General features: G+C 39.5%; 1 protein-coding gene across 1 annotated transcript in view; it reads right to left on the bottom strand.

The window, feature by feature from the left end:
• LMLN (leishmanolysin like peptidase) overlaps positions 1 to 25,461 on the bottom strand; it is a 42,327-nt gene that overhangs the window by 5,782 nt on the left and 11,084 nt on the right. The window contains exons 2-10 of the mRNA XM_017865485.1: positions 21,869 to 21,966; positions 21,265 to 21,295; positions 20,138 to 20,220; positions 19,534 to 19,651; positions 16,548 to 16,726; positions 12,972 to 13,077; positions 11,184 to 11,278; positions 6,688 to 6,805; positions 1,166 to 1,273 (exon numbers count right to left, since the gene is read on the bottom strand). Of these exons, the coding sequence (XP_017720974.1) occupies positions 1,166 to 1,273; positions 6,688 to 6,805; positions 11,184 to 11,278; positions 12,972 to 13,077; positions 16,548 to 16,726; positions 19,534 to 19,651; positions 20,138 to 20,220; positions 21,265 to 21,295; positions 21,869 to 21,966 (936 nt within the window). The remainder of the gene's footprint in view (positions 1 to 1,165; positions 1,274 to 6,687; positions 6,806 to 11,183; positions 11,279 to 12,971; positions 13,078 to 16,547; positions 16,727 to 19,533; positions 19,652 to 20,137; positions 20,221 to 21,264; positions 21,296 to 21,868; positions 21,967 to 25,461) is intronic.

Genomic DNA, 25,461 nt, shown 5'->3' with positions numbered 1-25,461 from the left:
TGATGCTGAAGGTAAAGAAATGCTAGAGTAGCCAGGCGCGGAGGTGCACGCCTGTAACCCCACACTTCGGGCCGCTGAGGCGGGTGAACTGCTTGAGTCCATGAGTTTGAGTTAAGCCTGGGCAACATGGTGAAAGCATCTCTACTGAAAGTACAAAAAGAAAATCAGCTGGGTGTGGTGGCACATGCCTGTATTTCTAGCTACCCAGGAGGCTGAGGTGGGAGAACCATTTGAGCCCAGGAGGTTGAGGCTGCAGTCAACGGAAATCATGCCACTGTACTCTAGCCTGGGCAAGTGAAGTAAGACAGAAAGAAAGAGAAGAAAGGAAAGAAAGGAAAAAGAAAAGGAAAAGGAAAGAAAGGAGAAGGAAGGAAGGAAGGAAGGAAGGAAGGAAGGAAGGAAGGAAGGAGGGGAGGGAGGGAGGAGGGGGAGGGAGGAGGAGGGAAGGAAGGAAGGAAGAGAGAAAGAGAGAGAGAGACACAGACTAGAGCAGGCTGGGTGCAGTGGTGTGTGCCTGTGGTCCCGGCTACTTGGGAGGCTGAGGCAGGAGGACGGCTTGAACCCAAAAGAGTTCGAGGCTGTAGTGTGCTATGATCATGCATGTGAACAGCTGCAGCACTCCAGTCTGGATGACACAGTGAGGCCCTGTCTCTAAAAAATATAAAAATTTTAATAAAAAAAATACTAGAGTAGATACAGGACTTCATTTATTGAAAATCTAATGTCTTTTTAAAACTGAGCTCAGAGTTCTACATGACTTATTTGTTGCTGTTATTGATCTGTTTACTTGTTTTTCCTACAAGTCTTGTTATTTTCATGTCCAATTTTGAAGAAAAGGTTTTCAGGAAAGCATACATCGCATTATAGCAGAAGCACCGCACCTATAGTGCCTTGGAAAAAGTGAAAAAGTTGCATTAAATGAACTTTTAATGAACCCATTAAAAAATAAACAATTCTGCGTGTGTTTGCACATACATACATAACATTTATGAAAGTATATACAAAAAATGTAAAGAGTGATTATATCTGGAAAGTGCATCTGGAGAGCTGAAGGGGTAAAGGGACCTAAACATTTTTCAGTTTATAACCTGTTTGAATAACTTTTACCATAATTATGAATTATTTTCATTAAATAAAGTCTAGTAAAATTTTAAAACAAACTGACCTCTAATAACCTTTTTTCCCAATGGTTGAGCTCAGTACCCATACCACCTTGATTTTCAAGCTCCATTCCTTCCAGAACTGGACAATCAAAATGTTTTCGTGCTTCCTCCTAAGACCCAGAAAAAAATCAGAAACAAATATGGTACAAAAGCACTGTAAGATAGTGGCAACCTTTTCATCACATGAATATAATAAGTTAACATTAAAGACTTACTTCATTGAGAAAAGAGAATTTCTTTTTAAAATATGGTTTTTAATATAATTAAATACTTTGATGCAGTCACACTCTTCTTTGCTAGGAAATTACTACTTCTTTTAGCATCTTTTCTTCTCTCTGAAGATTTTCACTTTTGTACCATATAGTTAAAAAATGTTATAGACTAGGATGATTGACAGTTGTAACTCATGTCAATAACAATTTAAAATTTTTTATTTTATTTTAAATTGACAAGTTATAACTATATATTTATGGAGTACAGAGTGATGTTATGATTTATGAATACAATTGAAATAATTACGTCGAGCTAATACAGCCATCATTTCAAATACTTATTTTTTGTGAGAACATTTTAAATTTACTCTCAGTAATTTAAAACTGTGCAATACACTATTATTAACCATATTCACTACGCTGTGCAATAGATCTCAAAAAAAAAGAAAAAAAAAAGTGTTACTCCCGTCTGTGATTTTGCACCCTTTGGCCATCACCACTTTCCCCACCCCAGCCTCCATAACCACTACCCTCTGCTTCGGAGTTCAATAGTTTTAGATGTCACATGTGAAATGTGAAAACATTAGGTATTTGTCTTTCTGTTCCTTTTTTAGCACCATGTTCTTCAGTTTCACCCATGTTGTTACAAATGACAAAATTTCCCGCCTTTTTAAGGCTGAATACATTGTGTTAGTGGTGTCAACTTCCTGTGCAGTCTGCCGATATCTGTATAACTTGATTTCTCCATAACTTAACTATTAATAGCCTTCTGTGGACTAGAAGCCTCACCAATAACTGCACAGTCAATTCACACATATATTGTATATTTTATGTATTATGTACTGTATTCTTACAATAAAGCTAGAGAAAATAAAATGAACATATTCACTATTCATTAAGTGGAGTCGGTCCTCATAAAGGTTTTCATCCTCGTCTTCACGTTGAGGAGGATGAAGAGGAGGGGTTGGTCCTGCTGTCTAAGGGGTGGCAGAGGTGGCAGAAAGTCCACAAATAAGTGGACCTCAGCAGTTCCAACCTATGTTGTTCAAGGGTCAATTGTATATAACACACTTTCTTTAGCCATTCATCTGCTGATGGACACTTAGGCTGATTCCGTAATGGGGCTACTGTAAATAGTGCTGCACTGAACACAGGAGTGCAAACATCTCTTCGACAAACTGGTTTCAAATCTTTTGTATAAATATGGAACAAGGATTGTTGGATCATATGGTAATTCTATTTTTAGTTTTTTGAAGAACTTCCAGTTTTCCGTAATGGCTGTACTAATTTATACTATCTCCACATTCTCACCAACACTTCTTATCTTTTGTTTCTTTTCTTTTCTTTTTAAAACATGGAATACTTCATGAATTTGCATGTCATCCTTGCACTGTGGCCATGCTAATCTTCTCTGTATCATTCCAATTTTAGTTTTTGTGCTGCCAAAGCGAGTCCTCTTTTGTCTTTTTGATAACAGTCATTTGACAGGCATAAAATGACATCTCATTGTGCTTTTAACTTTCATTTCCCTAAGGATTAGTAATGTTGGGCATTTTTTCATGTACCTGCTCACAATTTGCATGTCTTCTTTTGAGAAATGTCTATTCACATCCTTGGCCCATTGTTTAAATGGGCTATTCTTACACAGTTGTTTGCATTTCTTATATATGAACGCCTTTTCTAATGTATGGCTTGCAAATATTTTCTCTCCATTTCTAGGTTGTCTCTTCACACTTCTGTTTCCTTTGCCGTGCAGACGCTTCTTGGTTTGATGTAATTCCATTTGTCCACTTTTATTTTTGTTGCCTGTACTTTTAGAGTCCAATCCAAAAACTCATTGCCCAAACCAATGTCATGTAGTCGTCCCCTTATGTTTTCTTCCACTAGTTTTACAGTTTCTGGTCTTAAGTTTATTTAATACATTTGGAGTTGTTTTTTGTATATGGTGTGAGATAAAGGTCAAATTTCATTTTTCTGCATATGGATATCCAGTTTTCCCTACACCATTTATTGAAGAGACTTTTTCCCATTGTATATTCTTAGCACCTTTATTAAACATCAATTAACTATAATTGGTTAATCATAATCAAGTCAATAATCATAACGTATTCTGTTCCATTCATCAATGTGCCTATTTTTATGCCAGAACCATAACATTTTAATTGCCATTCCTTTGCAGTACAGTCTGAAATACTGCAAAGCTGGAGGCATCACACCGCCTGAACAGCTTTGTTCTTTTTGCTCACGATTGCTTTGGTTATTTTTTTTTTTTTTTCTTTTGGTGTTTTTGTGGTTCCATATGAATTTGAGGAGTTTTTTTCTACTTCTGTGAAAAATGACATTGGAATTTTGATAGGGATAGCGCTGAACCTGTAGACTGTTTTGGGTAGCATGGACATTTTAACAATACTAATTCTACTCCATGAACACAGGATACCTTTATATTTATTGTGTCAATTTATTTCATCTAGTTTTCAGTGTACAAGTCTTTTACTTCCCTGGTTAAATTTATTCCTAAGAATTCTGGTTTTTTTTGGGGGGGGGGTAGCTATGGTAAATGAGATTGTTTTCTTGATTTCTTTTTCAGGTAGTTTTCTGTTAGTAATTAGAAAACTACTAATTTTTGTGTGTTGATTTTGTATCCTGCAACTTTAACTGTATTTATTAATCCTCACAATTTTTTGATGGAGTCTCTAGGGTCTTCTATATATAAGATCACATCATCAGCAAACAGCAACTATTTCACTTCTTCCAGTCCTATTTGGATGCCTTTTATTTATTTCTATGGCCTGACTGCTCTTGCAATGACTTCCAATACTATGTAGAAGTGGTAAGAGTGTTCCAGATCTTGGAGGAAAGGCTTTCCATTTTTCACTAATAAGTATAAGGTTTGTTGTGGGTGTCTCTTATATGGCCTTTATTGTGCTGAGGTACCTTCCTTTTGGACCTACTTTGGTTAGTTTTTAATCATAAAAAGATGCTGAATTTTGTGAAATGATTTTTTTGCATCTATTGAGATGATCATATGGTTTTTGTCCTTCATTCTGTCAGTTACTGATTTGCTATGTTCAGCCATCCTTGCATGCTGGGGATAAATTTCACTCGATCATGATGGACGACCTATTTAACGTGTTGTAGAATTCAGCTTGTTAGTATCTTGTTGCAAAATTTTTGTACTTATGCTCATCAAGAATATTAGCCTGTAATTTTCTTTTCTTACGGCCTTGTCTAAATTTGTTATTAGAGTATTGCTGTCCCGGTAAAAAGAGTCTGGAAGTAATCCCTCCTTCTCAATTTTTTGGAAAAGTTTGAGAAGGACTTGATTATTAGTTCTTCTTTAAACATTTGGTGAAATTCAGCAGTGAACTTGGTCCTGGGCTTCTCTTTGATGGCAGACTTTTATTACTGATTCAATCTCATTACTCATTATTGGTCTGTTCAGATTTTTTATTTCTTCATGATTCAGTCTTCGTAAGTTGTATTTGTCTAGGAATTTGTTCATTTATTCTAGGTTATACAGTTTGTTGGTATATAATTGTTTATAATAGTCTCTCATGATCCTTTGTGTTTCTGTGGTTTCAGCTGTAACGTCTCTTCTTCCACTTCTTATGTTATTTGCATCTTCTTAGTCTAACTAAAGGTTTGTCACTTCTAACTGTTCAAAAAATCTATTCTGGCCAGGCACAGTGACTCACACCTGTAATCCCAGCACTTCAGGAGGCTGAGGCGGACAGATCACCTGAGGTCATCAGTGCTCCCTCTGTTGTGATACATCTTAGGATTAGTGGTACTATTTCTATAATGACTGATCATTTGGAGTCTGTATTAGTCAAGGTTCTCCAGAGAAACAGAATCAATAGAATGCAGAGAAAGAATGAATATGAGATGAGGGGAGGACGAAATTTCCTTTTTTTTTTTTTTTTTGAGACAGGGTCTCACCCTGACCAACATGGTAAAACCCCGTCTCTACTAAAATACAAAATTAGCCAGGCATAGTGGCAGGCGCCTGTAATTCCAGCTACTCAGGAGGCTGAGGCAGGAGAATCACTTGAACCCAGGAGGCAGAGGTTGCAGTGAGCTGAGCTCGTGCCACTGCACTCCAGCCTGGGTGACAAGAGGGAAACTGTCTCAAAAAAAAAAAAAAGTTGCTCAGTAGAATAAAACCTTGCTCACTGGGTTCTATCTGTCCTTTAGTTAGAGATTTCCAGAGATGGGAAATAGCCCAAGAGTAGTGCAAAACTTTGTAAGTCACAGAGCTGTACAAAGTCAAGGAAAAGGGGAAAGGAGAATAGCCATGGTACCCAAATATTTGGCCCAGATATTCTGGATGTTTCTGTGAAGGTGTTTTCTTGAATGAGAGTAACATTGCAATCAGTGGAATCTGAAGAAAACATCACCTTCCATAATGTGGGTAGGCCTCATCCAACCAGGCGAAGGTCGGAGGAGAACAAAGACCCACCTCGCCTGAACAAGAAGTCATTGTGCCTTTGGACTCCAAGGGCAACTCTCCCCTGAGTCTCCAGCCTGCTGGCCTATCCCATCAGATTTGAACTCACCAAGCTTCCACAGTCATGTGAGCCAAATCCTTGAAAGTCATCTCTTGGCCAAGTGTGGTGACTCATGCCTATAATCCCAGCACTTTGGGAGGCTGAGGCAGGAGGACTACTTGAGCCCAGGAGATCGAGACCAGCCTGGGCAACATAGTGAGACCTCATCACTACAAAAAAAATAAACAAAATTAGCTGCGCATGGTGGTGCGTGCCTGTAGTCTCAACCACTCGGGAGGCAGAAGTTGGAGGATCACTTTGGCACAGGAGACAGAGGTTGCAGTGAGCCGAAACCACTACACTCCAGCCTGGGTGACAGAGTGAGACCCTGTCTCAAAAAAAAAAAAGAAAAAAAGAAATCTCTTCCTCCCCTCCTCTCTCATATTCTTTCTCTGTGTATACATATATGATATATACAAACATCCTATTGGTTCTGTTTCTCTGGAGAACCTTGACTAATACAGACACCAAAGAAAATGATCAGTCATTATAGAAATAGTACCAGTGATCCTAAGAGGCATCACAACAGAGAAGGCACTGGCCTAAAGCACTGGGTGGGATAGGAGCCATGAGAACCATTGACAAGTTTCCATTTCCTCAGATTTCTCGTGGCCCATAGCTTTATTGCACAGCCTTTATATGACTTTGCCTACTATAGGCTCTAAAATATTATAAGTTCTTAAACAATAATGATGAGTAAAGGAAGGACCACAGTAAAGGAAAAGAACAGATGGCTCATGAGACGTGAAGTTTGGTAATACTTACAACGACACGAGGTGTTACCAGGAGATACACAGTGTGACGAACTATCTTATTATCTCGAATATCCCATAATCTCTCCACTTTCCGAACTACTTTATCACTCCATTGATATAATCCAAGACTGTAATTATAGAATTAAAATACAATTATTATTGAAAATTCACCATTTTAAATGTAAAAATATTTACATTTACTGTAAAAAGTCTTTATAAATATCAATATGAAATTAAAATATTTGAGAACCTCCTATGTACCAAGTCCAAACAAAGTACTTGATAAGTATTTTCCTTTCTACATTTTTTTAAATTTAATTTTTTGGTTGGGTGCAGTGGCTCACACCAGTACCTCAGCAGGCCGAGGTGGGAAGATTACTTGAGCCCAGGAGTTTGATACCAGCCTAGGCAACACAGGAAGACCTTGTCTCTACAAAAAATTTAAAAATTAGCTGGGCGCAGTAGTGCAGGCCTGTTGTCCCAGCTACACAGGAGGCTGAGGCCGGAGAATCACTTGAGCCCAGGAGGTTGACGCTGTAGTGAGCCATGTTCATGCCACTGCACTCCAGATGGGGTGACAGAGCAAGACCCTGTCTCAAAAACAAAATAAATAAAATAAAATAAAATTATCCAGGCATGGTAGAGTATGCCTGTAGTCCCAGGTACTCACAAGGCTGAGGCAAGAGGATCACTTGAGCTCAGGAGTTCAAGGCTGCAGTGAGCTATGTTCATATGGCCACACTCCAGCCTGGGTGACAGAATGAAATCCAGTCCAAAACATTTTTTTTAATTTATTTTTTATTTTTTGTTGAGACAAGGTCTGCTATGTTGCCAAAGCTGGCCTCGAATTCCTGGCCTCAAGCCATCTTTCCACCTCAGCCATTCAAAGCTCTGGGATTACAGGTGTGAACCACTGGGCCTAGCCTTGATAAGTATTTTCAAATTTCATCTTTTCAACAACCCTATGAGATTTTCATCACTATTCTGCAGATAAAGAGACAAAAGTTCAGGGAGATGAAGTAACTTGTTCAAGTTCACATAGCTAGCACTTGGCTAGGATGACAATGAATTACTTCCTTTTGACAAGCGTACAGGATAAAATGAAAGCAAGTTCACAGATATCCAAGGATATAAGGAAACATAACCAACAAAATGCCATATTAATTTAGTGGGAAAGTAGAATGTATCTAATAACTGTGCTGTGAAGCTGATTATTCATGTAGAAAAAAAAGGTTAAATCCCTTTTTCACCACATACAAAAATAAATTCCAGAAAGATACAAGCAAAATGACAGAGTAAAATCTCTCAAATTTCTCTCCTCTATGAAAGCAATAAGAAAACTACCCAAATTGGTGAAATCAACTTTTTAAACTTTGGAAATTAATCAAAGATTTATAGCAATGCAGAAAGCATTTATTCATGAAAAATGGATGAATCGCTGTAGAAACAGGAGCAGTGCGGTGCGTTTCCATGCCCTCTCTCCAGCTTTGGGGCAGCCTTGAAAACCGACAGCCCACACTCATGGTGAAAACAAGTAACCTGACAGCCACTGTAGCAGGCAGAACAGGGTTAATTGGGAAAATGAATTTAAAAACATGCTCTAACTATACATCTACAAGAGATATAGTTTAGACTAAAGAACACAAATAGCTAGAAAGTAAAAGGATAAAAAGATATACTACATAGGCCAGGCGCAGTGGCTCACACCTGTAATCCCAGCACTTTGGGAGGCCAAGATGGGCAAATTGCTAGAGGTCAGGAGTATGAGACCAAACCTGGCAAACATGGTGAAATTCCGTCTCTACTAAAAACACAAAAATTAGCCAGGTGTGGTGGCACATGCCTATAATCCCAGCTACTCAGGAGGCTGAGGCAGGAGAATTGCTTGAACCTGGGAAGTGGAGGTTACAGTGAGCCGAGATCACGCCACTGCACTCCAGCCTGGGTAACAGAGTGAGACTCCATCTCAAAAAATAATAATAAAATAAATTTAAAATAAAAATAAAAAACTAGATGAGCATGGTGGCACACTCCTGTAGTCCCAGCTACTCAGGAGGCTGAGGTGGGAAGATCACCTGAGCCTGGGAAGATCAACACTGCAGTAAGCCATGATCGTGACTGTGCCACTGCACTGAGCCGGGGCAACAGAGTGAGACCCTCCCTGTCTCAAAAAAAAAAAAAAAAAAGGTTAAATCCAACATATAGATATAACAATTATAAACATATATGCACCTTACCAAAGAATCCCAAAATACATAAATCAAAAAAAATTTCAAATGCATTGAAGCTATAAATGTAAATAAATCAAATAATAATGTATTGGAATAAATTTAGGAGAATATTTTTATAATCTTTTGAGGCCTTAAGCAACAAAGAAAAAAACAGGTGGGTACAGTGGCATGTGACCATAGTCCAAGCTGCTTGAGAGACTGAGGCAGGAAGCTTGCCTGAGCCCAGGAGTTCAAGACCAGCCTGAGCAATAGAGTGAGACTCCATCTCAAAAAAAAAAAAGTAAATAAATGAATTTAATGATAAAAAACTTAAAAACTTTTCTATACATGGCAAAAGTATGATAAATGAAGTAAAAAAATAAACCAGGAGAAATATTTATAATAAGCATGAGAAAGGAGTAATATCTCTAATTTATAAAGAACTCCTACAACGTGATTAGAAAGGGAAAATTAACCTAAAAGACTGGACAAGGAAAATAAATATGCAGTGTACAAAGAGAAAATGCCAATGGCTAAAACCACACTTTAATCCTGGAAATACAACAATGAGATACCATCTTTTAATCCATCAAATTGGGCTTAAAAAATAAAGCTCTATACTATCCAATTCTGATAAAGTGGAAATAAGAGCACTCATACACGCCTGGTGGGAATGTGCTTTGCTATACCTTTTTAAAAAAAAAGTAACATGGCAGTTTCTATTAAAATTTATAGTGTAAACAGATTTTAAATCAGCAATCTCAGTTTGGGAAATCTATCCTGCATAAATAAAAGCACTGCTACAAAAGTAACATATTTATCTATTATAGAAAATTACGATGGACATCAATTTTTATTTTTCCCTGTACCTAAGTCATTTTTTTTTTTCTGGCTTATTCCCTAGACTACTTCTACCATTTTCCCTATAAATTTCTCATTCTCCGCAAAAGAACAGAAAACATCAAGATGGTTTTCTTTTCCAATACTGTTTCATAAAAATTTCAAACATAGGCCAGGTGCAGTGGCTCATGCCTGTAATCCCAGCACTTTGGGAGGCTGAGGCAGGTGAATCACCTGAGGTCAGCGGATCACCTGAGGTCAGGAGTTCGAGACCAGCCTGGCTATCATGGTGAAACCCTGTTTCTACTAAAAATACAAAAGTTAGCCAGGCGAGGTGGTAGGCGCCTGTAATCCGAGCTACTGGGGAGGCTGAGGCAGGAGAATGGCATGTACCCAGGAGGCGGAGCTTGCAGTGAGCGGAGATCATGCCACAGCACTCCAGCCTGGGAGACAGAGCAAGACTCCATCTCAAAAAAAAAAAAATTCAGACATGCAAAACATTAAAAGAATTGTTTAATAAACACCCTTATAATCAATAACCAGCTCACCTAGATTCCGTAATTAACATTTTGTTGTATTTGTTATCACGTACCTGTTCATGTACCCACGCCTTAGAGAGGTTATTTTTAATTCCTGTTTTTCCATGGCAAGGCAATGTTTGCACATAAGCAGTGAACAAAGCCAGCCAGAAAATAAACAGCTTTTACCTTATTAATCACTCCAATCTCTCTTTACCATTCATACTTCAAGACTAACAGTTTCCCCAAATACAGTTAAAGCCAAATCCAATTCTTTACATCTGTAACAACTGAATGTATTACTCCATTATCTTCATTTTTACTGGAAGGCTTCTCTTTTTTTTCCTTGACACAGTCTTGCTCTGTCACCTAGGCTGGAGTACAGATGCGTGATCACAGCTCACGGCAGCCTCAACCTCCTGAGCTCAACTGATCCTTCTATTTCAGCACCCCAAGTAGCTGGGACTACAGGCGCATGCAACCATGCCCGGCTAATTTTTGTTTTTTTTTATAGAGACAGGGTTTTGCCATGCTGCCCAGCAGGTTTTGAACTCATGGGCTCAAGCAATCAGCCCACCTTGGCCTCCCAAAGTGCTGGGATTGCAGCCATGAGCCATTGTGCCTGGCTGGAAGGCATGTTGCTTTTGAGGAGTATCCTCCATGCAAGCAGGAACTGCAAATTATCAGCTTAAGAACGGTCCTTGTGTGTGGGTCTCTCTCTCCTCCTTACTTACATCATTATGTAATATTGCCCGTCTCACAAGTTATGTTTTCCATAAAATGGCCTCTTATATCCTATTTTGTTTTAATATCTACAATTTCCTTAGGTTTGCCATGAAGACATTATTATTTATGGCGTCTAATATGCTGTGATTCTCAGATTCTAGTCTTAGCACCCTCCTAAAAGAGGAAAGCAAGAACAACAACAACAAAAATACCTATAATTAAAAGGTGGGAGGCCGTCCGCAAATCTTGAAGTGAGAGGATTTCCATCTTTGTCATGGTAGAATGCAAACAGCCCAGCAGAGAAACCCTATAAGAAAAAGTTCAAAATGTCTTCAAGTGAAAAATGTCAAGGCTGATTACAGGCCTGCGATCAAAGGAGAGCACTGATACTAACTGGTTCAAAGAAGCCCCACGCTAGTGCTTCTGTAGGAATTTCTCATATGTTGGAATTGAACAACAATTAAGTGTTCCATATTTATAAATTTTAAATTCTAATTACTTGAGGTAAATATTTCTAATGAGAAATTTTCTAAAACACATTATATATTTTACATTTATATTCAGTATAAATACTATAAACATCAATTACTGTCCTATAATTATATTTCCAGGCACCATTAGAGTTTTAAAACCATAAAGAGCAGCAACTGCTGTGTTTTTAATTCCTGTCTGCTGTGTGGGTGTGTGTGCGCGTACATTATGAAACGGTTCTCAAAGTCAGTCTGCATTTTAAAGTTATTTTGGCCTTCTTATATATATAGAAGAAACCTCCCAAAGCACTAGGATTACAGGCGAGAGCCACTGCACCCAGCCCTTCTTCCTTTTTTGAGAAGGTATCAGCTATCAGGTGTCACTTCTGAACAAGAGCTGGACCAGAGCTGAAAAGATGGAAGCAGTACACTGAGATGCATGGCCAAGACTGACACTTGCCTACAACAGATGAATTTAATTAAAAATTACTGGGAAGATAAACATTCGTATGTGTTCAAATATACATGTAAGAAAGTATTTAGCTGACTATTTCCTTTCCTTTAATTTGAGGCAGTGGTAAGTCATTACCACTGCCTCCCTATAAGGATTTTCACATGGTTATCAGAAGCAGCAGCCGAAGGGCCAGGCGCGGTGGGTCACGCCTGTAATCTCAGCACTTTGGGAGGCTGAGGCGGGGGGATCACTTGAGCCCAGGAGTTCAAGACCTGCCTGGGCAACATGGCGAGACCCCATCTCTACTAAAAATACAAAAATTAGCAGGGCATGGTGGCGTGTGCCTGTGGTCCCAGCTACTCTGGAGGCTGAGGTGGGAAGATCATTTGAGCACAGGAGGTTGCAGCAGCAGAGGGCTGGACACAGTGGCTCAGCCCTCTCATCTCAACACTTTAGGAGGCTGAGATGGGAGGATCACTTAAGCCTAGGAGTTTGAGACCAGCCTGGGCAACATAGTGAGACCTTATCTCTACCACAAGAAAAAAAAAATTAGCCAAGTGTAGCGCACGTCTGCAGTCTTCGCTACTTGGGAGGCTGACGTGGGATCACTTGAGCCCAGAAGGTTGAGGCTGCAGTGGGCCATGATGGGGTCTTAAAAAACAAACAAAAAAGGGTGGCAGCAGCCCAGGGCTCTGCTGTATCTATACACTTTCATAGGCCTTTCAGTATTGTTAATTCTTCAATCTTAGAATTTTAAAAGAGGAAAAAGCTTTATAAATCTTTCTGTTTGTTTGTTTGATACAAGGTCTGCCTCTATCACCAGGCTGGAGTGCAGTGGCACAATCTTGGCTCATTGCAACCTCAAGCTCCCTGGGCTCAAGCCATCCTCCCACCTCAGCCTCCCAAGTAGCTGGTACCACAGGTGCACACCACCATGCCCTGCTAATTTTTGTATTTTTATTGAACATGAACCTAGGAATCCACATCATCTTAAAATGGAATATATGTATAAAAATGAGAACATACTAAGCAGAAAATCAGGGCACAAAGGAAAGAACAGTAACGGTAGAATTTACCAGGGCATGAATAACCTCATGTTTCACTGTGGACAGCATCCCAATAAACTCCTGAGGCTGGGTAGAGATCATATTTGGACACAGGTTAGCATATCCTGCTATTGGCCTGTCAAAAAAGACATTGAATTTTTAAATTATATTCCAGAACAATATTTATTAACATTTACTTCTCCATCAAATACTGCTCAAGGACAGAAAAATCTTCGCAAAACATCAAATGTAATTTTGTACCATCACTATCTTTTACTTTTAAGACATGTATCCTCTGCCTATCTATGGCATGGCAAATCAATACCTGTTTCCACAAAAGGACACAGTTGATTATACTTTAATGCGAATTTTTGAAACATATCAATATAATACCGAAAAAAGAATGAACTGAAAGGGTCAAATTCCAACACTATTTTACTTGCAAAATCCATATTGGACTTCAGCATTTCAGTATATCTATGGGCACAGAGACAAGCAGGTAGAGAGGAAAACAGTTATCAAATGGGGCAGTAAGTGAATGGTTCAGGTTGCTGAAAGTCGCTGACCCTTCTTATCTGTTTGCTATTCCCTTTCTCCTGCTCCAACACTGCCTGCATTCACATAAATACTTCTACCTGCTCATCATCTTCTTCCAAATTCTACACCCTTTAGAATCTACACACTTCTGCATCTCTCTCTGTGCCTAGAACCTGAAAGTCCAAAGGCAGACTAGGACTCAAGAGTCCAGAGTAATTCAGTTCCACCATGCGCCTCCCTGTCTTTCAAAAGCTGTGGCCAATGAACAATGCTGATGAACCCCAAGCTCAGTTCTCCTACCACTATCTTAACATTTTACATAGAAATACCACAAAGCTCATCAAAGTATAATTGCCTATTTACAAAGTACGTTTATCTTATTTAAATTGTTAAATATTGTATATCTTCTTCATAGGAAATAGCAACAGACTTAGAAAAAGTATTAATACAATTCATTTATTTAAAAATTGCCACAGTGACCTCTAAAATATAAAATGGATTTCACTTCCAGGCTTAAAACCCTTCAGGGGCTTCCTACAGCACTTAGAAGAAAACAATCCTGTCTGCCTGTCCAAGCACCTGTCCCCCAACAGTGTCCACTGAGGGGGCTCCTGAAGCAACAGGCGCACATGGCTTCTGCCTTCATGAGCTCTCCCCACATCTCTTTACTTGGCGACAGCCTCTCAATGTTCAGGTTGCAGCTAACGTCTCACTTTTTCAAAGAGGTCTCCCTTGCTCAACAGATCTACAAGGTGTTTCTCTTTTATTCTCCTCTACGTTATAACACAACACTCTATTTATTTTCTACGGAGTATTTATCATACTTTGAAATCACATATTTATTTGCAGGAGCATTTAATACCTGTCTCCTTCTGCAATCCATAAGTTCCATGAGGCAGGCACACATCTGTATTTTGTTTGCCTCGTCTGTTGGCCACTCAAATATTCACAAAATGAATTAATGCAATATAGCAATTGTGAAGGAAGGTTTCACTTTCTCGAAAAAGAAGAACTTAAGGCCAGGCGCAGTGGCTCATGACTGTCATTCCAGCACTTTGGGAGGCCAAGGCAGGTGGATCACTAGAGGTCAGGAGTTCAAGACCAGCCTGACCAACATGGCGAAACCTTGTCTCTACTAAAACTACGAAAATTAGCCAGGCGTGGTGGCGCACACCTGTAGTCTCAGCTACTCAGGGGGCTGAGGCAGAAGAATCACTTGAACTCAGGAGGCAGAGCTTGCAGTGAGCCGAGATTACACCACTGCACACCAGCCTGGGCAACAGCGCAAGATATCGTCTCAAAAAAAAAAAAAAAAAAAAAAAACCTGAAGATAATTGCTTTTTCTTCTAACAAATCTAGGAGAAGTTAGTATAACTAATTCATATGTATAAAAGGACCATTGCTGAGGTGTTAAACATCCATCTATCAGTCAAAACACAAGCTGAGGCCAGGCACAGTGGCTCACACCTGTAATCCTAACACTCTGGGAGGCCGAGGCAGGCAGATCACCTGAGGTCAGGGGTTCAAGACCAGCCTGGCCAAGTTAGTGAAACCCCTGTCTCTATTAAAAATGCAAAAATTAGTCGGGTGCTGTGGCACACACTTGTAGCCCTAGCTACTTGGGAAGCTGAGGCAGGAGAATCACTTGAACCCAGGAGGCAGAGGTTGCAGTGAGCCAAGATCCTGCCACTGTACTCCAGCCTGGGTGACAGAGCAAGACTCTGTCACAAAAAAAAAAAAAAAAAGACTAGCTGACTCCCTTTGAAGTCAGCTAATCTCAAATCTAATCTCACCTAGATTTGAGAATGTTACATACAGTCTATTCTGAGACATATGGCAATTCCTGCTGCCTTTAATTGACTTGTCTGGCGTGTGACAGGCAATCTTCTGCATATATAACTTTTCATTTCAAAGCTGAGCTGCTTCACGGGAAAGTTTTTGAAATCTTTTGTAAATAAAGAGAACTCTGAATTTCTAAGTGATATTTAGCTAAGTGAATTACATATAACAAATGATACAACAATTAGATGAATAGTCATTATTAACACCTTTCTTAACAGTTTTAGCACAGAAGTCCTAAAATTAAAGTTCAAATTGTTTCCTTAGAGTGGTAGTCACCTGCAAAGAAAATTCTCTTGACAGTGGACTTATTATTATTATTATTGTTTTTTGGACACAGGGTCTGGCTCTGTGGCCCAGACTGGAGTGCGGTGGCACAATCACAGCTCTCTGCAGCCTCCGCCTCCCAGGCTTACGCAATCCTCCCATCTCAGCCTCCTGAGTAGCTGGGTCTACAGGCGCACGCCACCACGCCTGGCTAATTTTTGTATGTTTTGTAGAGACAGAGTTTCACCATGTTGCCCAGGCTGGTCTCAAACTCCTGAGCTCAAGTGATCCACCCGCCTCAGCCTCGCAAAGAGCTGGGATTACAGGTGTGAGCCACTGTGCCCAGCCATTTCGTTTTTTCTTTTTTGTGGGGGACAAGGTTTCACTCTGTTGCCCAGGCTGGAGTACAGTGGCATGATCACAGCTCACTGAGCCTCAACCTCTCAGGCTCAAGCAATCCTCCCACCTCAGTCTCCTGATAGCTGGGACCACAGGTGTGTGCCTCCATGCCTGGCCAATTTTATTTTTTGTCAAGATGAGGTCTCACTATGCTGCCCAAGCTGGTCTCGAACTCCTGGGCTGAAGTGATCCTCTCACCTCAGCCTTCCAAAGAGCTGGGATTCCAGGTGTGAGCCACCGTACTTGGCCCACTTGACAGTAGACTTTTTCTTTGGAATTCTGGCAAAAACAACAGGCTCAAAATGGAAGAGGAACCACAGGGAGAAAAGTCAAACGAAGTGCTTCACTTTTCTTTCACTTTGACTAAACACTTGGGTTATCACATTAGTAACAGTCTAATCACGGTCTCCTAACCCCACTCCAAATCCAGGCGGCATGCTATTCCTGTCTACCAGAGGCAATCTGACAAATCCAAGATTCCTGTAATCTTAACACTAAAAATACAGTTTGCTTTAAGAGTTCCCATATTCGATCTTGGAAACTAAGTCCCAGAGGAAAATTTACCTGTCCATGTTTGCTTCCTGCTGACAATAGGCTGCATAAGAGATGATGTTTTCTTGGCTGCACCTCTCGGTGGCCAGAGCACCAACATAAAGAACAAAGTCTGCATCTGAGATGCCTTCTTGGTCTGGCACACCCACTGCTCGATGAGGCCACTTACCACCGCGGTAGACCCTGCATTGCTGCACCCACGGGGGACATCAGAAAGCCAGAACAGACACAAAGTTAGCTGTAGTGACATTTAATCTTATAGTAAAATCTACACTATAAACACAGTACAATTTAATCTTTAGTATCCCTAAATTTTTATCAAAATCCGTACCTCCCTGTCTACTCAATACCTAGCTCTAATTCTGAATTCATTTTACTGAAATGTCCACTTTACATAAAATGATCATAAACCTATAACTTCAATTAAATAATTGGTATTGACAAAGGAAGGCCAACCAAACAGGATGCTGAAAAGACAGAAATATAAAAGGTTTTAAAACTCTGAAACTAGATGAAGGGATTTCCCTAAAAGAAACTTTTTTTTTTTTTTTGCAACTTTCTTTGAATCTATAATTAATTCTAAACTAAATGGTAAAAAAGAAAATTTATCTAATAGAAATATATTTCCTATTATAATGTAATTCACATCTTGTTAAAAATTCAAATAATATAGGGTATGAGTCATCTCTCCTTGTTTCTAATCTTCCAAGCAAATCTTTTATTATTAAAAACATTTTCTTTTTGAGGCAGAGTCACTCTGTCACCCAGGCTGGAGTGCAGTGATGTGATCTCGGCTCGGCTCCTACCTCAGCCTCCAAGTAGCTGGGATTACAGGCACCCACCACCATGCCCAGCTAATTTTTATATTTTTAGTAGAAACAGGGTTTCACCACGTTGGCCAGGCTGGTCTCGAACTCCTGAACTTGTGATCTGCCTGTCTCGGCCTCCCAAAGTGCTGAGATTACAGGCGTGAGCCACCGTGCCCGGCCTAAAAAAATTTTTAAATATATATAGACGGGCGTCTCACTACATTGACCAGGCTGGTCTCGAACTCCTGGCCTCAAGCAATCCTCCCATCTTGGCCTCCCAAAGTGCAGGCATTAAGGGATTACAGGCATGAGTCATGGCGCCCTGCCCAGCAAATCTTATTTGTCTCTGTAATGGTCGCTTTTTTGAAAGCTACTTCTATCAAAATTCCCAAGTAATTATAATCTCCAAATTAGAAACAGAAAAATCAGTAAATTACTATTTTAAGGTGTAAGCAATGCTTGTAGAGAGAGGGAAAAAAACAACAAATTCTCATTTCATTTAATAGAAAATACACATTGTTTATTCTTCCTTCTCTAACACATGCATTTATGATTTTTAAAATCAATTACTTTAGGGAGTGGGAGCTAAGGAAATGCTGGCCAAAGAATACATGTTTATAGTTAGAAGGAGTAAGTTCAAGAGATCTATTGTAAAGCACAGTGGCTATGGTTAATGACAATATGCTGTATTCTTATTTATTTGTTTAGTTTACTTTAGTTTTGTTTTGTTTTGAGCCGGAGTCGAAGTCTTGCTCTGTCGCCTAGGCTGGAGTGCAGTGGTGTGACCTGGGCTCACTGCAACCTCTGCCTCCTGGGTTCAAGCTTCTCCTGCCTCAGCCTCCTGAGGAACTGGGTTTACAGGCACCCGCCACCATGCCCAGCTAATTTTTGTATTTTTAGTAGAGAGAGCGTTTTGCCATGTTGGCCAGGCTGGTCTTGAACTCCTGACCTCTGGTGATCCGCCCACCTCAGCCCCCTCAAAGTGCTGGGATTATAAGTGTGAGCCATTGTGCCCGACCTTCTAGTTTTTTTTTTTTAAGCAATAGCTTAGCTTAGGCATAGTCTGAAATATTCTTATTTATCTATTTATTTTTGAGACAGGGTCTCACTCTGTCACCCAGGTTGGAGTACAGTGAGAAGATCACAGCTCACTGCAACCTTCACATCCCCAACTCAGGCAATCCTCCCACCACAGCCTCCCAAGTAGCTGGGACCACAGGTGCATGCCACCACTCCTGGCTAACTTTTTATATTTTTTGTAGAGACAGGGTTTCACCATGTTGCCAAGGCTGGTCTTAAACTCCTGGAGTCAAGCAATCTGCCTGCCTCGGCCTCCCAAAGTACTAGGACTACAGGTGTAAATTACTGTGCCCGGCCTAAATTTTTTATTTTTTTGATATAAGTAATATATGTTCAATATGAGAAATCAGAACATCACAAAAATCTCCAGAACTTATGAAAGAAAAACACTTTCCCCAACAATCTCTTAAAGAAACGATTAACATTTTTATATGTATCCAGATTTAACATGTGTATACTTCCAGATTGTTTGATAATTTTTTATTGTCTGTGTTTCTATACTTTCAAATAAAATGGACTAACTGTGCATACTGATTTGCGACCTTTTTTTTTTTTCACATAAGAGCTTAAATATCTTCCCAAGTCAGTACATAGAGATCACCTTCACTTTTTAACAACTGCAAAGTATTCCACTACATGGTTATACCACACCCTAACAGGCAAAACTAATGCCCTAAATAGGCATATTTATAGTTTTGAACACCTTTAAACATATATTACATAGCCATTAGTATTTTATGGAATAAACTTCTAGGTTGGCTTGAAGCATACATATTTTTTATCTTAAGAGATGTCAGACTGTCTTTTAAAAAACTGAGGTATATGCCTTGCTAAAAGATATTCTGGAAGACAAGATAACGTTCTAAGCTAAACTGATTCAGCAGACCAAGATAAATAGAGGCAGGGAGGTCTCTGGGGAGCAGTGAAGAAAGAAAATACCATTCAACTCACTTGAAAGCTAATGAAAGAATAAAATCAGCACATCTGTGATTACTTTTTGTAGACCAAGGAAGCTACTAGACTTTGAACTTGAATCTGTAAAAATTTTGTGACACTCACAAATTCAAAATCTCAAGTGTAGAAGTACTGCCAAGAGTAAGGTGAAATACCTGGAGATGTTCCTCTGGAACAACAACAGGGCCGCATTTCGTGTGCGCGGCACACTCCCCGGTGCAGTACCTGTGAGGGTCGTTTTCCTTCCGGAGGTATTGGTTGGTTGCACATTGTCTTCAGTTCATTTGTACATCAAAGTTGAAATACAAAAAAGAGAATATTTCATAGCAGTTAAAAATATGGTAATCGACTGGTAGCTGCTATATTACTTCATTAATAATGTTACTATTTTAGTTAGGAAAGTAGTTAAGAAAGAATTCGGGTTCTACAGGAAATCCTCTTGATTTGTGTTTTTAAACACCCAAATACTTCATAAAGCCAACACTGTATACACATGAACGAGGGGAAAGGTGGTCTGGAGAACAGAGGACAACTACACCCAGAAAAAATGCAGTAGACCATCTCACAATGAAAGGTCAGGGAAAGAATGATTATCCAGCAGGCACTTTTTTTATTCTTTTTAAATACCTTGCAATTTGGTCTCTAAGAACAAGCATAATAAAGTTCTAGTATAAGTTTCATACCTTGTCATATTCATAGATAGGGAGAGGCAGAGTACTAAATGGCTGAAGAAAACCATCTGTGTTGAATGTGACATACCTGCTAAGTAAGATAGTGCCCGCAGGTCGACGGACCTGAAAAGTCTTCTCTAAGTAAGAAATAGCTTGTGGGAAAAGCTTGTTCTAAATAAAAGTTAAAAAAAGAAACAGAATTATAAGGAAGATATAAATTATATTTGAAACAAGCAAATACAGCATATTAATGAAAAAAGCCTTATAATTCTGGAACACAGATACTAGTTAGTCAAGGTTGTATGGCAAGGCGTAGGAAGAGAGCAAGCCTCGGAGGAAAAGAATTTCCCCCATTTTCTAGTTCAGCTTGGGAAAACAGCACCAGGCAGAAATTTCTTTCCCTAGCCCCACTTAAATAGAAAGCCAGAAAACATTTATCTCAACTATTTTTAATTTTTAATTAAATATTAACTTCCCTCAATACTACACCTTTAACAAAACTGCAATATATCTCAACTATTAGTCTAGATTACTATGAATGATGGACTGACTTAGATGATTCCAACACTAAGATAGTTTATGTAAAGAAAATCTTACCTTTCATTAAACTCACCAATTTCTGTGGCCCATGGTGAGCTGGCTTTGTGTGTGTACATGTGTGTGTGCCTGCGTGTGTGCCTGCGTGTGTGCCTGTGTGCGTGCGCGTATATGCATGGGTGTGTGCGTGCGTGTGTGCGCATGTTTGCGTGTGTGTGTGCGCGTGTGCGTGCATGTGCGAGTGTGCGTGCGTGCGTGCGTGCATGCATGTGTGCATGTGTGTATGTGTGTGGGTGTGGGTGTCTCCATACGGTTAGAAATCTGATGTGGTTATCAGGTCAATCAATCCTCAGGAAAATAAACATTTCCACCAAGAGAACAGTGTTCTCAATGTGTTTCAAAAATTGTCTTTTTCACCCTATTCTCTGAATGATTTGCTCCCCAAAAACTTAAGAAAGCAAGCAAAAAAAGAGACTGATTAATTTAACGCCAAATACCAACAAAGTTTTCATGAGTGCATCACAAAGACACCTTTTGTGAAATGATAAACACTTTCACTACCAAGACCTTTTATTCAGTCACAAAAGAGTCATGTATATATTTTTCCTTACTGAAGTAGAATTTGCGTACAATAAAATTTTAAGCATCCAATTCAAGTTACGAGTATTTATTACATACCTTTACAAGATTTTTTTTCTCAGGGAGCAACCTGAAAATAATGACATAAAAACATAAGAATTACCTCTCAGAGGCGTAGCACATGTAATCAAGAAACAACCATAAAAATGGGTAACCAGCAGGCCTTGGGGCTGCTCAGCCTATGGAGTAGCCATTCTTTTATTCCTTTACTTTTCTAATAACCTTGCTTTCACTTTACTCTATGGATTTGCTTCTAATTCTTTCTCGTGAGAGATCCAAGAACCCTCTCCTGGAGTCTGAACCGGACCTCTTTCCCGTAACACCAGTACTTATTGAAGAGTACCTTCCAGGTCTATTACTGTCCACATCCAAGTAGATCCACATTTGTCCTGCTTAAATTATTCATGATTTACCAGGAAAGGGAGATGGTAAAAGAAAATTATTCATAATGTATAGGCTTTAATCATATCCCATATTTTCATATTTTCAGACTAAAATGCATTTTCAGCTTAATTCCATTATGAAGCTACACTAGTCCTTTTTAAGTTTTATCTATGAATTTTAAAACTTCAGGTAACAGATGAAAATACATTTAACATTTAGATTAATAATGAAAAAGATGACAATAACATGGTATACTTACTCTTCAACACTTTTATCATAAACAGTCTTGATTCTTAAATGCTCATCAACATCTCTCTTGACCACATGATTTGCCTTAAGATGAACTTTATTTATAACCTGAAAAAAGGGAACAGATTTGAAAATTTTTTAAGACATAGAGATTAACCTATTGCGATCCAAACTTAAAATTAATGAACTAAATTTCAAGTGTAACACCCAGAGAAAAAGTTCCCTGGCCCATATTCCACCGTTTCAGCATTCTTGAACCTCAAAGATCTCCCAAACAAGTGCTACCATTTGGAAGGTAAGTACCATAAATTCAAGTCACATGACTAAATCATTATGGATACAGTAGTTGCCAAAAAGTTTTTAGAGTTTTCTGTCACTTATTTGTAGTTTCTTACATAAATTCTAGTTTTGCCAAATTGAGTCTTGAGAAAATGACAGGAAGAGACCAAAAGTATCCTCAATTACTTTAAAAGAGGACAAAAATTTACTTATGAAAGAGTTTTTCATTTTGAATTTTTTCTCCAGTTCTCATTTACCATTTACACGATTTTTTCAGGGATGAATAAAAGAAGACAAGAAAGGTCTCCGCAGTATCAACACTTTATGAAACTCTTGATGTACAAAAGAAAAAATTGTGTTAGCTTAACTAAAAGTAAGCTATATACTATCTCATTCATATAATTCCAGCAATGGACAACCACATTTTCATTTTTATACTATTTCTGCAGATTTATACAAGAAAATAAAATTTTATATTTTGTAAAAAACAACTATATGTTTGATCTATTAACATAATATAGGCCGGGCATGGTGGCTCAAGCCTGTAATCCCAGCACTTTGGGAGGCCGAGACGGGTGGATCACGAGGTCAGGAGATCAAGACCATCCTGGCTAACACGGTGAAACCCCGTCTCTACTAAAACTACAAAAAACTAGCCGGGCGAGGTGGCGGGCGCCTGTAGTCCCAGCTACCCGGGAGGCTGAGGCAGGAGAATGGCGTTAACCTGGGAGGCGGAGCTTGCAGTGAGCTGAGATCCGGCCACAGCACTCCAGCCTGGGTGACAGAGCGAGACTCGGTCTCAAAAAAAAAAAAAAAAAAAAAAAAAAAAAAAAAACAACATAATATAGTAACAGTCACAGATTTTCACAATACTTATTGCCTGCTCTCTGCTCTGCTACAATGGCCTGACACCCTACCTCCAGTCTTTTACTCATTCCATTCCAACCTATCTCCAGGTAACAGATTATTTTATGGCCCTTAAAAAACCATCAGAGGCCGGGTACGGTGGCTCACGCCTATAATTTCAGGACTTGGGGACTTTGGGAGTCCAAGGCAGGCAGATCACAAGATCAAGAGATCAAGACCATTCTGGCTAACGTGCTGAAACCCTGTCTCTATTAAAAATACAAAAACATTAGCCAGGCGTGGTGACGCATCCTTGTAGTTGCAGCTACTTGGGAGGCTGAGGCAGGAGAATTGCTAGAACCCGGGAGGTGGAGCTTGCAGTGAGCTGAGATCGCGCCATTGCACTCCAGCCTGGGCGACAGAGCAAGACTCCATCTCAAAAAAAAAAAAAAAAAAAAAAAAATCAGAAATGTCTGAGCACAGTAAATGGATATGGTACATTTTAGGAACCCATTGCATGACTAACCTCCCTGCAGATAACACATTACAAAGTCCAGACAAAATATACTGTCTGACAGTATTTGGGGGAGGGAGAAAGACAGGTAGAATCTGGAAGAATCTACCCTTGGAATACAGGAATTATATCTCTGAGATGTGCAAGTCTAACTTTTGTTTGAGAGCACTACCCAATCTGTGCCTCCTGGTGTGGCAGGAGGTCACAGTTTCGCTGGCTTGAGGAGCTACAGTAAAATGTTCAGAACTTGTATCACCAGAAAATTAGAAGTTAGAGATGAAATCTTGCAAGAGAAGAAGCCACAGAAGGTACCCCAAAATCTGCATATGAAACCCAGTCAAATATTTGACTGACCACTAAATTCCTTGGCTGACAATGAAATTACATATGTATGAGATAAAACCCAGCAAAGAATAAATGTTGCCAACAACAGGAGATAGACTTTGGAATTTTGAACACAGTTAAGTTAAATGCCAGCTAAAAAAAAAAAAAAAAAAAAAAAAAAAAAAATTCTTCAGAGAAATACAACAGAATCCAGAGACTTTACAATGTATTATCTATGGTGTCCATTATTTAATAAAAAATCAGCAGCAATGAGAACAAAATGAAAATGAGATCCACAATGGGGGAAAAAGCAGGGAATAGAAACAGACCCTAAGATGACCTGAAGTTAAACAATTACTTTAATGCAGCTTTAATGTGTTCAGGAACTTCAAAGAAAACACATACATAATGAGTAAGCAGACAGTGAACCTCAGAAGAGAAACTATGAAAAGAATCAAACAAAAAAGAGCCAAATGGAAATTCCAGAGCTTAAAAGTATAACAACTAAAATGAAAAATTCATTGGGGCCAGGCATAGTGGCTCACGCCTGTAATCCCAGCACTTTGGGAGGCCAAGGTGGGTGGCTCACTTGAGTTCAGGAGCTCCAGCCCAGCCTGCCCAACATGGTGAGACCCTGTCTCTACTAAAAATACAAAAATTAGCCAGGTATTGTGGTGCACACCTGCAATCCCAGCACTCAGGAAGCTGAGGCATGAGAACTGCTTGAACCCGGGAGAGGGAGGTTGTAGTGAGCCGAGACTGCACCATCACCCTACAGCCTGGGTGACACAGCGAGACTCTTGTCTCAAAAAAATTTTTTTTTCACTAGAAAGAATTAAAAGAAGATTGGAGACGGCAGAAGCATCAGTGAACCTGAAGATAGATCTAGACATTATCCAATCCAAAGAAGAGAAATGAAAAAGACAAAAAAAAAAAAAAAAGAACATAGCCTCAGAGAATGGATACCAAGCAGTCTAGCAGATATGTCATTAGAGTCCTACAAGGACAGGAGAAATTATGAGACAGAAAATATATTTGAAAGAAATAACAGCTAAAAAAATTCAAATTTGGTGAAAGACATCAACTTATACATCCAAGAAGTTCACTAAACCTCAAGCAGGATAAAAAACAAACAAGCTGGGTGCAGTGGTTCACGCCTGTAATCCCAGCTACTTGGGAAGCTGAGGCATGAGAATCACTTGAACCCAGGAGGCAGATGTTTCAGTGAGCCAGGATCATGCCACTGCACTCCAGCCTGGGGAACAGAGTGAGACTCTGTCCCCCAAAACAAACGAACAACACCCAGGTGCATAATGGGCAAAGTTTTGACATCTTAAAATAAAGATAAAATATTGAAAGCCATGAGAGAAAAACAACACATTTGATATGGTTTGGCTCTGCATCCCCAACCAAATTTCATCTTAAATTGTAATCCCATGTGTCAAGGGAAGGAGGTGACTGGATCGTGGGGGTGTTTCCCATGCTGTTCTCACGATAGTGAGTGAGTTCTCACAAGATCTAATGGTTTTATAAGCCTCTGGCATTTCCCCTGCTTGCACTTCTCTCTCCTGCCACCATGTAAAGAAGGTCCTTGCTTCTCCTTCACCTTCCGCCATGATTGTAAGTTTCCTGAGGCCTCC

Source organism: Rhinopithecus bieti, unplaced genomic scaffold (genome assembly GCF_001698545.2).
Source record: "Rhinopithecus bieti isolate Rb0 unplaced genomic scaffold, ASM169854v2 scaffold_83126, whole genome shotgun sequence".
NCBI classification, from domain to species: Eukaryota; Metazoa; Chordata; class Mammalia; order Primates; family Cercopithecidae; genus Rhinopithecus; species Rhinopithecus bieti.
Note: the sequence above shows the minus strand (reverse complement) of the source record. Positions and strands in the feature narration are given on the sequence as shown.